The sequence below is a fragment of the Lynx rufus genome, unplaced genomic scaffold, assembly GCF_022079265.1.
Source record: "Lynx rufus isolate CCGP_SWC_20201006 ecotype Redwood Valley unplaced genomic scaffold, mLynRuf1.p SCAF_22, whole genome shotgun sequence".
NCBI classification, from domain to species: domain Eukaryota; kingdom Metazoa; phylum Chordata; class Mammalia; order Carnivora; family Felidae; genus Lynx; species Lynx rufus.
The window spans coordinates 19,991,528-20,004,591 of NW_025814837.1; the positions used below are offsets into that span (position 1 = coordinate 19,991,528).

The window sequence follows — 13,064 nt, forward strand, 5'->3', positions numbered from 1 at the left end:
TAAATATTAAATGAATGATGCAAAAAGCAATTGCTCAAAGAGACTGAAAACTTTGCAGTTTGTGAAGTTTAGAAAGGTATCATGGGGTGAGATGTAAGTGGAAAGGAAGTGGGGAGAACTTGATTCCAAGGTAGGGAAAGGGGACAAAAAACAGAAGGCAAGTAAGCACGGTATATTCAAGCATAATCAAATTTAATTGCAGTAGAATAGATAGGTGGGGAAATATTGAGCCAGAACTGTTTGTGTGTCTGGTTATGGAGATTTTTGTTTTTGAAAGAAAGTTTTTGAGGGTGAAGATTACAAATCATTTGCTTCTTCTGATTTCGGTTCATTAATTGAAACTTCTGGAATTGAACTTAGCCTAGGAGGTAAATGTATAAACATATCAGTGCACCTGGTATTTGCTCTGTTCTAAATCAGCTCTATTTGGTCATTATTCCCAACACATATGCACTCAACTAGTGATTTAAATCTTACAACAATGAAAGCATTCAGAGACAGAATATAATTTTCATTTTACAGGCAAGAAAACTAAACTAATATGGGGAACAAATGCAAAAGAAAAGATTAAATTACTTTACAGCTTACAGCCCATTAACAAGTCCTTGAAAAGGCAGAGTGACCTTCTTCTAGGAACTCAGCTGCCTCAATGTTAATACTTTGCCAAGGGCAAAAGGCAATCTTTAGCTTAACATTATTCTGACCTACAGGATACTGGAAGTCTACTTTAACTTGTAGAAATTCCTTTGGAAACTTCCTTTATCTCTACTCCCCAATATATATGTTAGCAATCATATTCCAAGCATACGGCCCACTGATATACATCTGAAGGGTCTCATGACTGAGGTTTTATTAGACAGTAATAAATGACCTTTTCCTAACAATAGCTAGCCCCCTCAAGGTTCTGGGAAACTTGCTTCCAAAATTCCTTAGAGACTTATGCTATCCCTACCCCCTCCCAAGTTGAAAGTATATAATCAATTGCTTCTCACAACCCCAGTGCAGCTCTTTCTGACCACTGAGTCCTGTTTTTAATAAAACCACCTTTTTGCAACAAAGACATCTCAAGAATTCTCTCTTGGCTGTCAGTTCTGAACCCCAACATTTCCACATCATAAATAACCAGGAATTCTGTCACGTGTTTTAAGAAAACTTTCCAAGCTTGGAGCTTACTTACAAAAGAATCCAACATTTGCATGGCAGAGATTGCTGGTCTCCTTCTTGCATAATAGTAGAGTGTAAGGTTGAGTAATACCCCTGTCCTGTTAGAGACTACATTTCCCAGACTTCCATGCAGCTAGGCTATACAACTGTTTTCACCAATGAAATGTGAATTGGAAGTGATTTATATACATCCCTCTCATTCTTCTGGCTTAAAAGGAATGGCTGCCCTGTGTTTCCCCCCCCTTCTATTTCTTCTTCCTGGGAGCTGAAACCCAGATGTGCCTGCAATCCAACTTCAACCAAGTAGAAAAAGACAAGTCCCTTAATGCCTGGCTGCTCAAAAGGGTGATTCCCTAAAACCTGTTAGTATCTCAAGTTTCATCCAGGACCTACTGAACCAGAATCTGCATTTTAACAAGCTCTCAGGTGATTTACATTTGCAGTAAGCTTTGAGAAGCGCTATTTTTGGGGACAGCGGATGAACATTATGGATGGAATGTTGGTCTTTGAACAACCTCATAAAGTAGAGCCATTGCTCTCCCTCCCTTCGCCCCTCCCCCCACCCCTGTCGTCCCCTTCCATAACCTGTTGTCTTCTTAAAGCTATTGAATTTTGCGGCCTCTTTGTTTAAGTAGCATAAATTCACACTAATATAATTTGCCTCATCTGTTGACCCAAAACCAGGGCATGCATTCATTTAGGAAATACCTGCTGAACACATTTTATAGGCAAAGTACTGTTCAGGATATATTTATAGGTATAAATATATAAAAATACATGAAACATATATGTATACATATTGGATTTATAGAAATAATTTGGATTTTATGCATATGTAAATATATTTATATAAAAATAAATAATTTGGATAATATATATTTATTCCCAAATTATTTAAGGCTTAGATTTTTTCCCTTGAGTTTATAATTTAGTAGAGGAAAAAGACCCAGGAATATAAAAATTATGGATGCTATAAGAAAGTGTATTGGATATTTGCTAGTTTTAGTGGGGTTTTTTGGAAGTCTGTGGTAGAGAGAATAATGCTCCCCCAAAGATATCCATGTTCTAATCTCCTGAACCCGTGAATATGTTACCTTATATGCCAAAAGGAACTTTGCAGATGTGATTAAGTAAAGGATTTTAAGATGAGAAGATTACCCTAGATTATCCAGGTGGTACCAATGTAATCACAGGGCCCTTATAAAGAAGGAGACAGAGGCTTAGAGTTACAGGCAGAGCTATGAGGATGGAAGCAGGAGTTGGATGGATGCTGTTGCTGAAAGGGCTTAGTGAGACAAGGAATGCGGATATTCTCTAGAATCTGGAAAAGGTAAAAACTGGTTTCACCCCTAGAGCTTCCAGAAAGAGTACAGTCTTAAATTTTTTTTTTTTACGTTTGTTTACTTTTGAGAGCTAGAGAGAGACAGAGCACAAATGGGGGAGAAGCAGAGAGGGAGACACAGAATCCGAAGCAGGCTCCAGGCTCTGAGCTGTCAGCACAGAGCCTGACGCAGGGCTCGAACCCATGGACTGTGAGATCATGACCTGTGCTGAAGTCGGGCACTTGACCGACTGAGCCACCCAGGCACCCATAGTACCTTATGACTGAGACCATTCTTGGTCTCTGTCCACCAGAACTGTAAGGTGATACATTTGTTTTGTCTTAAACCACTAAATTTGTGATAATCTGTTACAATAGCAATCGAAAACAAATATACAACTCTTCCATTTGGGGCAGCCATGTCCTATACCCCAATATATATAAGTGGGAGGCAGAACCAGGCATTCCTTTCCTCATTATTGGCCAATTATATACTTTTGCTCAGGATATAGAACCTCGAGGGATTGAGGCAGACAAGGAATTAGAAATTACTCATGGGTGGGCACCTGGGTGGCTCAGTTGGTTGAGCATTGGACTCTTGATTTTGGCTTAGGTCATGATCTCATGGTTCATGAATTCGAGCCCTGCGTTGGGCTCTGGGCTGACAGTGCAGAGCCTGTTTGGGATTCTCTCTCTCCCATTCTCTCTGCCCCTCCCCTGCTTACACTCACTGTCTCAAAATAAATAAATAATAAAAAAACTTAAAAATTGGTGGCAGGAGTGGCCAGACTGTTTCTGTAACATGACCTTACCTGTGAAACCAGGCCAGAAGTTAGTTTTACCAAAGCAGGGGTCAGTGTGAGTTGAAAACAGACTTGTTCTAGAAAACTCTCTGGGCATGTGTAGGAATGAATAAGTTCAAAATAGGTTGCTCTCACATCCAGTTCTCACAGCATCAGATAATTCCAGAATGACTACTGGACAGCCACAATTCCTGTTTATAATCTGGTAGTGGAATACAGACATTAAAGAAACAAAATTTTTTTTTTTAAAGTAACTTTTTTTTTTAATTTTTTTTAACGTTTATTTATTTTTGAGACAGAGAGAGAGCATGAACGGGGGAGGGTCAGAGAGAGAGGGAGACACAGAATCTGAAACAGGCTCCAGGCTCTGAGCGGTCAGCACAGAGCCCGACGTGGGGCTCGAACTCACCGACCGCGAGATCGTGACCTGAGCCGAAGTCGGACGCTTAACCGACTGAGCCACCCAGGCGCCCCTAAAGAAACAAATGTTTGATTAAAGTTACTGGAGGGAAAACAGAGTACACAATCAGAGTACAATATAGAGGTGATTTGCAGGGACATCCTTCCATCTTTAGGCCTCCCTTACTGTGAACTTCATACAGGGCAACACAATTTTCTCATAGAGCATCTATCCAATATATATATATATATATTTTTTTAATTTTATTTATTTATTTTTTGAGAGAGAGACAGAGAGCAAGCTGGGGAGGGCCAGAGAGAGAGAGGGAGACACAGAATCCAAAGCAGGCTCCAGGCTCTGAGCTGTCAGCACAGAGCCCGACGCAGGACTCGAACTCACGAACTGCAAGATCATGACCTGAGCTGAAGTCGGATGCCCAACTGACTGAACCACCCAGGCACCCATATCCAATATATTTTTAAAGCTACATTTCAGAAAAAAGAGAGAGACAAGCCAAGAAACAGACTCTTGAGAACAAAGTAATAGTTACCAGAGGGGAGGGGGGTCAGTAGTGGGTGAAATAGGTGGTGGGGATCAAGGAGTGCACTTGTGATGAGCAGTGTGTGCTGTATGGAATTGCTGACTCACTATATTGTACATTTAAAACTAACATAACACTGTATGTTAATATACTGGAATTAAAATGAGATAAACAGGTATATTTTATAAAACTATATGACTAAAACATTTGGAAAATAGATAATAAAACTACCAATAGACTACTACTCTAACCATACCATACAAATTTCCTCTTCAGTTTTTATTGTATAATCTGTAATAGATATTTGTGGTGTACTAGGTACAATGCACTCTGCTAAGCATCTTCTGTATATGATCTTACTTAATTCTCATAACAATCCTATAATGTAGATATTATTCCCTTGATTTCATAGAGAAGGAAACTGAGGTTCAGAGAGGTCACACAGCTAGTAACAACTGGATTCAAACAAGTCTTTATGACCATTAATCTTATGTACTTAAAATCATAATGCTCAATAAATTTGTCATAATCTTTCCGCTTAATGTTACAGACATCATTTTTATGTTTTGCAATATGGACAGTTTAAACACTTTTTCAGAATTTGGGGTCATTATAAAGTCCCTGTTACCTCAAGAAGTACCTCAAATATAATTCGAATTTCTTTGAAATTTTTCCTTTCATTTACAGGCCTTCTTCTCATCTAGAAAGCTTGAATTTCCCTCTCCCAGGATAATTTAGAGTTTGAAGAGGCCTCAGAAACCATGTATTCAAATTCTCTCTGTTTCCTGGGGGAACAGGTCCAAGACCAATAAGTGGAGGGCTACAGGTAACTCCCGACTATCTTAGGGCATTTTTTCTATCTTACTGGATCCAACCTACTGTTGTTAAAAACAACAGTAATACGTTACAATCAAGGCTGACCTATCTCCGCAGTATGCAAAGCTTTTTGACACGCATTTGTCACAAAATCCAGAGAGGGAGAGTTGGATATTTTTATTAATAAGCAGACAGACTCAGGTGAGGGGCGGAGCAAGGCCTCTCTCAGCTCTTCTCCCGCCTATATTAACAAGAAAAAAAATGCCCGTCTCGAGCCGAACCACTCTTTCAAAAAAAGGGAGAAAGACTTTTTAAAAAAGACAGCCGCCAGAAAACCAACTTTGCACTCCGGCGGGAACCAGGCAGGGCGAGGCCAGGCCCACTTTGAGGTGGGCGCTGGGCAGCGGCGTGCATTGCGCAGGCGTGCACCTGTACTGGTGCAGGGGCCACAGGCTCGCGTTTGCCCGCCCCCGCCTCGCGCGCCCCCGCCTCTCCTGGCTTTCCATCCAGTAGGCCCCGCCTCGCCGGCTCTGCGCCGGGTCTTCTCCTGCAGTTGCCCTGTGGCTCCGTGGGCGGGTAAACTGCGTGTTGCTGCGTCATCGTCAGTGGCCGGTTTGAATGAGACTCTCGTCGCACCCGTGCTGCCGCCACTACCGCGCCTCCGCCTTGGCCGCCGCCACAGCTTCATCGCGTCCCTTTCCCTTCGACGCCCTTGCCAGGCCCAGCCTTCCTGCGCCGCCGCCGCCCTTTGTGCCGCCATGCCGCTTTATTCAGGTGAGCTCTCTGCTCGCCCTGCGGTTCCGTTCTGTGTTAGGCCTCTGAGTAGGCCTGGCCTTCAGGCCGGGCACCCGGCTGAGCACGGGACGGGGGAGGGGATCGGGAAGGCGTGCGTCGGGGTGACTGCGGCGTGGCGATGACCCTGGCCCCTTTCTCTCTGTCCGCTATTTCTGAGCTCTGCAGCTTGAGGGACTGCTGCCCCTCCTGGTCCTGGGTGGGTGGGGGAGTGGAGATGGGGAGCGCAAGTCAGCCACTTGGAGTGGTGACTCTGCAGAATAGTTTCTGTCGCTGTCCTAGTGAACCGGGAGAGGTGAGGGTGTGTCCTGAGGCACCCGGGAGCAGGCTAGAGGTGTAGCGGGGCTTTTCTTGGGCTCATTAGTGGTAGCTGTGGAAGGGAGAGGTAAGGGCGGGATGGAAGGACCGGAGATGGAAGGTTAGCTTCATCGTGCTTGGGGTTTCTGTCAGTAGCTTCCCATAGCTTACCCTTTGCAGCCTTTGGCTCAGGCACCCTTTTTACACCAATTTCAGTTTTATCCTGAGGCATACTGCGAACTTTTTGCTTTGCTTTCATTTCATCAGACGTTACATTGGGCTTCTGTGTCTGAAGCATAGCGTTAGCGTTGAGACTTAGATGAATACAGATATCCACAGGCGTCATTTCCTTTTAAATGGCGTTTGACAGTTTTTGTTTTATTTTATTTTGCTCCAAGGTATTGGCCAGGGATCACATTTTCACTTAGTTAATGGCCCTTGCTGTTTCTTAGTCTTATTCAAAATGGCACCTGAAATGTATGTAGTGGCTTCGGTTAGCTATGGATGTGTGATTCATTGGCCATTCCTGACTTTATCATGATTCCTTTATTGAAGATTCAACATTTTCAAAGAATGGTATGAAACAAAGGAATAATGTTTAATCTCGAGGTTGATTCTTGATGTTCTAGAATCTTGAATGCTTTAATGATTGCTCTATGTCTTTCTAAAGCCATGATTAACAGTAGAATGGTACTTGAAATATTCTATTTATGCAATGTAGAACTGAGGGGTTATCAATTAAGTAATGGCAATAAATACCAGTGTATGCTAATATGTAAACACACCACCAACATCTCTCTGTTCCCCTAAAAAATACTTAATATTCACCAAACTTTCTATCTTAAACATTAAGTTCTATCTTAAATATTTAATCATATCTTTTCCTTATTTCCAAAATGAGAGAATTGGGGTAGATTTCCAAGGTTTCTTCCTTTGACTTCTCCATTTTGAGATTCTGTATATCAGGTTCTGCAAAAACCTCTATATTAAAATGAGAACGTTTTAAGTACCATTTCATAAGTTTTAGTAAAAAATTAAATATCCAGATTTGTATATGGGTAAGGATAAGTGCCATAAAAATTAATATGTATACCTGGCACAAATCTAGTGTTTTTATAACGTTGCTTTGTTTCAATCTTCAACATAATCCTGTGATACTGGTAGGATTCTCTTTGATGGGTGAGCAAAAAATTAAAGTAACTTGTTCATGGTGACACAGCTAAGTCAATTTCAGATGGGTTCTTCATTATTTCTTAAATTTTTTTTTTAAATTATTTTTGAGAGAGAGAGAGAGAGACAAGGCATGAGCAGGGGAGGGGCAGAGAGTGAGGGAGACACAGAATCTGAAGAAGGCTGCAGGCTCTGAGCCGTCAGCACAGAGCCAGACATGGGGCTTGAGCTCACAAACCGTGAGATCATGACCTGAGCCAAGTCGCACACTCAACCAACTGAGCCACCCAGGTGCCCCTCTTCTTCATTATTTCTAATACTGTTTTGGTTTTGTCCTGTTTTTTTTTTCTTGTGCTGTTGTTCTATGTTCCTTGCTTATTTCAAGATTACAGTTGTGCCCTCTTCAAACCCATTTCCCCACCTGCTGCTAGAGTGATAACAGTGTTCAAAATAGACTGAAGTGGCCTTTAAAAAAACCTTTCAGGAATTTTACATTTCTATAACATAAAGCCCAAAGCCTGTATGTTTTAGCATGACTTATTTATCTTTCTTGACTTGATCCTTGGCCAGTTTCCAGTTCCAGCTTCTTACCCCTCTGGGAATTACTTAAATCTCAGAACACATAATGCAGTTTTATGCTTTTGATGTTTTTCTTATCTTTTCCAGGAATGCTTATATATCCAAAGTGTCTGGATAACATCTAATTTTTTCTTTGAGACTCAACTCAAAGTTGATAGCCAAAGGCACCCCTATAACTATTAGTTAAGCATCTGACTCTTGATTTCAGCTCAGGTCATGATCTCATGGCTTATGAGATCAAGTCCCTCATTGGGCTCTGTGCAGCTGGTGTGGAGGCTGCTTGGGATTCTCGCCCTCTCTGTCTGCCCCTCCCCGGCTTGCGTGTGTGCTGTCTCTCAAAAATAAATAAATAAACATGTTAAAAAAAAAAAAGTGTGGGCACCTGGGTGGCTCAGTCGATTGAGCATCCGACTTCAGCTCAGGTCATGATCTCGCACTCTGTGAGTTTGAGTCCCGTGTAGGGCTCTGTGCTGACAGCTCAGAGCCTGGAGCCTGCTTTGGAGTCTGTGTCTCCCTCTCTCTCTGCCCCTCCCCTGCTCATGCTCTGTCTTTCCCTGTCTCAAAAATAAACATTAAAAAAAAAAATTAAAAAAAGTTGATAGTTGTAACTAAAAGTTATCACTTTTTCCAGGAAATTGTTCTTCACTCGTGAAGCTTTCCTTTGTGATCTTGGAGCATTTATAATATTTATATGGTATTGTTAATTATTTTAACTTTTTCTCCTCCAGTCTCTCTTCTTAATAGATTCAAGGTTCATAGAGTCTCCCAAATACTTGTTACTGGGCTTATTGAATGAATGCTAAACACATTAATTGAATTGGTGAAAGAATTGGGATTTATAGTAAGGATTAGTTGTTCATATTTTGGTCTTATAGGAAAACAGACAACTATTGTGAGATTTTCATTTGAATAGGTGTGAAGTTTTCAGTGGAAACCAACTATTACTTCTTATGTATTTTAATTTTTTTTTAATGTTTATTAATTTTTGACAGAGACAGAGCATGAGTGGGGGAGGGGTAGAGAGAAAGAGAGGGAGACACAGAATCCGAAGCAGACTCCAGGCTCTGAGCTGCCAGCACAGAGCCCGATGTGGGGCTCAAACTCTGGGACCGTGAGATCATGACCCAAGCCAAAGTCAGACGCCTAACCGACTGAGCCACCCAGGCCCCCCTCTTTTTATGTATTTTAAAAGTTAGCTCTTTTTTGAGGCAGATTGAAATTTTTTTATCATATGATAAATATATATAACATAAAATACTATTTTAAAAAATGTTTATTAAACATTTTTTTTTTTACCATTTTAATTTATTTTTGAGAGCTAGAGACAGAATGTGAGTGGGGTAGGGGTAGAGAGAGAGGGAGACCACAGAATCTGAAGCAGGCTCCAGGCTCTGAGTTGTGAGCACAGAGCCCGATGTGGCGCCAGAACCCACAAACCATGAGATCATGACCTGAGCTGAAGTCAGACGCCCTACTGACTGAGCCACCCAGGCACCCCTAAAAAATATTTATTTTTGGGAGAGAAGAGTGTGTGCACATGCACAACACTGGGGGGAGAGTTGGGGACAGAGGATCCAAAGCAGCAGGCTCTGCACTGACAGTATAGAGCCTGATGCAGGGCGGAACTCACAAACCATGAGATCTTGACCTGAGCCCAAGTCGGACACTTAAGCGACTGAGCCACCCAGGTGCCCCTATTTTAACCATTTTTAAGTGTACCTTTTTTCTTGGCATTAAGTACATTCACAGTGTTGTGTGACCATCATCACTGTCTACCTTCAGAACTTTTTCATGTTCCTAGACTGAAACTCTGTACCTTTTAAAGATAACTCTGCATTTCCCCTCACCCACAACTCCTGGCAGCCTCCATTCTACTTTCTGTCTCTATGAATTTGACTACTGTAGGTACCTTACATAAGGGAAATCATAGTATTTGTCCTTTTGTATCTGGCTTATTTTGCTTAGTGTATCATCCATGTTGTATAGCAGGTGTAAGAATTTCATTACTTTTAATTTTTTTTATCTTAGAGTACGCGCATAGACAAGGTGGGGAGAGGGGTAGAGGGACAGAGAAAGAATCATAGGTAGGCTCCACGCTCAGCAGGGAGCCTGATCTGGGGCTCAGTCCTATGACCCTGGGATATGACTTGAGCCTAAATCAAGGGTCACATGCTCAACTGACTGAGTCACCTAGGCACCCCTGAATTTCATTACTTTTTAAAGCTGAATACTGTCCATTGTATGTCTGTACCGTATTTTGTTCATCTGTCGATGGACACTTGGATTGCTCACATCTTTTAGGTTATTCAGAATAATGCGCTGTAAACACTGGGTGTACAAATATTCATTTGAGTCCTTGCTTCACACTTTTGGGTATATATTTAGAAATGGAATTGCTGGATCACATGGTAAGTTTAATTTTTTTGAAGACCCTCCATACCTTTTCCACAGTGGCTGTACTGTATTTTATATTCCCATCAGGAATATAAAGGGTTCTAGTTTATTTACATCCTCAGCAGCACTTGGTATTTTCTTTCTCTTCTTCTTTTTTAATAGCCATCCAAATGATTAAAGTAGGATTTTTTAATAATTTAATTGTATCTTTGGATTTTTCTTAATATTTGACCACTTCTGGCTTAGGAACCACACCTTTCAATTCTCCCATGGAGCTTTTCTTATAATCCAGAATCTGTATTCCTTGACCTGTTTTAAATATGCTTTATTTTTACAAGCATTTTTTTCTTCTCTCAAATTATCTTTCTAAACTTTCTTTTTCTATTCCGGTTGTATGTACTAATTTTAATAGTTGCTTAGTTAAACATATTTTGAAGTCCTTGAACCTCATTCTGGGAAGTATTTCAGTGTGATCATATTTTGCTGAGATTATTAGGGTAGGATTCAGAAGACTTGAATATTTACTATTTTGTGATGTTAGTGAATCAGTCATGTTAAGACCCCATTTCTGTGTCAAGTAGGAAGTTGGGTTAGATTCATTTAAATTTTATTCAGGACCTACTGCATTCACATCATTCCTGATAAGGTAGGCATTGTGAGCATATTAAGAGGAATGACAGGCTAGTTCTTGAAAGCCAAACTAATAGGTTCCCTGGGGATCTTCTAAATCTAACGTCCTGTTATTTTATAAATTAAAAAAGTAAATTATGGTTTTATTTCCAGTTACTGTGAAATGGGGAAAGGAGAAGTTTGAAGGTGTAGAACTGAACACTGATGAACCTCCAATGGTGTTCAAGGCTCAGCTTTTTGCACTGACTGGAGTCCAGCCGGCCAGACAGAAAGTTATGGTGAAAGGAGGAACGTTGAAGGTAAAGTCCAATTTTCATTATATGATATTATATAATGACTGGAAAGACCAGAAAATGCAGCAGTTGAGGTATTTTATTTGGTGAGAGTATATAGTCTATGAGATTAAAGTGGTTTTATTCATGTTAGTGTAGGAAAGAACATTAAAGCATCATCAAAATTTTTATTTTAAAGTGCATTGTATCAGAATACTCCTGGGGGGTCAGAGGAGTGTGGAACTTTCCATGTATCTCTGTTTGGATTTTTTTCCTGTGAGGGTGTGTTAAAAGTATTTTGTTTAGACAAATACAAAAATCTGTGTATATATCCTTAGTAATTTTCTGTTATAGGAGTGGAGAAAATTTTATCTCTGTTAGAAATATGGAAGTTGCTTAAAAGGAAAAGAACACAAGGTATTTTTGTACATACATTCAAATGTTGTAAATCAAAGTATTACAACATCTTTACCAAAGTCCCAGTTCTGGAATACTGGAAAACTGTTAATTTTTTCTTTTGGCCTGTTTTGCATTCTACTCATTAAAAAGGAGCTCCTATCACTTAAGAGTAATTACTGTCTAACACCTACTTGGTGACAAAAAATTTTGCTTAAAAAGAGCAGGGAACATAATTTTCCCTTGGAATGATCACATTGACTACAATTAACGAGTTTAAGCTTACTGGCATCATTGGTGATGGGCCACAAAAAGATGCAAGTATTATTGTTTGTAATACTATGTAAGTATAGTTTTAAAAAGGTACTATCCTCAAGAGTTAGGTATGAAATACTGAAGAGCTGTATGTAACTATAGAGATAGGGCTTGGTTGCCCCTGTAAGCTGGGCAGTAAGAGATTTTGGTGAAGAAAACATTGTTTTCCCTCCAAGTTACAGTATGAGCTTTTGGTCATTAGGGAGGTTGGTAACCTAATTTGTGATGAGCTGTATACTGGTGGTGTACTGTGGAGGATTACAGAAAAATGGTAATTAAATGAAACTGACTACTAATAGTTATCACTTACTGAATACTTACTCTGTTCCAGGCTTTTATTTTCTTTAATTCTCACCTATATGTATTTTAAAAATGAGAATAAATGTGTTTTATAATTTCATAAATGAGAAAACTTAGTATCAGAGAGATTATTATTAAGTGTTTATTTTTGAGAGGGAAGGAGGAAGGAGCAGAAAGAGAGGGAGACAGAGGATCCAGAAGTGGGCTCTGCACTCATAGTAGAGAGCCTGATGTGGGACTCGAACTCGAACCGTGAGATCATGACCTGAGCTCATGTCCATCTTTAACAAGCTGAGCCTCCCAGGCGCCCCAGTGTCGGAGAGATTTAAGTAATATATAGTAAGGCACCAGAAGATTTACAAGTCAGGCAGATCTGGGTTCATTTTCCAATTTTGTGTGAGCTCAGATAACTAAGTGATCTGAGGGAGCATATATAGTTACCATTCCTTATGATTTGTAGTAATAACCCTTAAACTGAGAAGGGCATTTAGGAAGTTACTGTTGTGCTTTGAAGCAGGGTGTCCAGAGAGCTAATTAGTGGCACCATCAAAGGGAAGCATATTGAGTGCCTGGCATTTTCAGTAAAAGGGGAGTAACATATGTGGAGTTTAAGAAACAAAATAGATGAACATAGGTGAAGGGAAGAAAAAATAAAATAATAAAAACAGAGGGAGGCAAACCATAAGAGATTCTTCACTTTAGAGAACAAACTGAGGGTTGTAGGAGGGGAGGTTCGTGGGAGGGTTGGGCTAAATGGGTAATGGGCATTAAGGAGGTGCTTGTGGTGAGCACTGGGTGTTGTATATAAATGATGAATGAATCACTAAATTTACTCCTGAAACCAGTACTACACTTTATGTTAACTAACTTGAGT

The 13,064-nt window shown here is 40.4% G+C and overlaps 1 protein-coding gene across 1 annotated transcript in view; it reads left to right on the forward strand.

Moving 5' to 3' along the window:
• The first annotated feature begins 5,677 nt into the window (after positions 1-5,677).
• The window catches only part of USP14 (ubiquitin specific peptidase 14), a 50,475-nt gene continuing 43,088 nt past the window's right edge, over positions 5,678-13,064 (forward strand). Inside the window, exons 1-2 of the mRNA XM_047087000.1 lie at positions 5,678-5,819; positions 11,061-11,206. Of these exons, the coding sequence (XP_046942956.1) occupies positions 5,804-5,819; positions 11,061-11,206 (162 nt within the window). The 5' untranslated portion in view covers positions 5,678-5,803. The remainder of the gene's footprint in view (positions 5,820-11,060; positions 11,207-13,064) is intronic.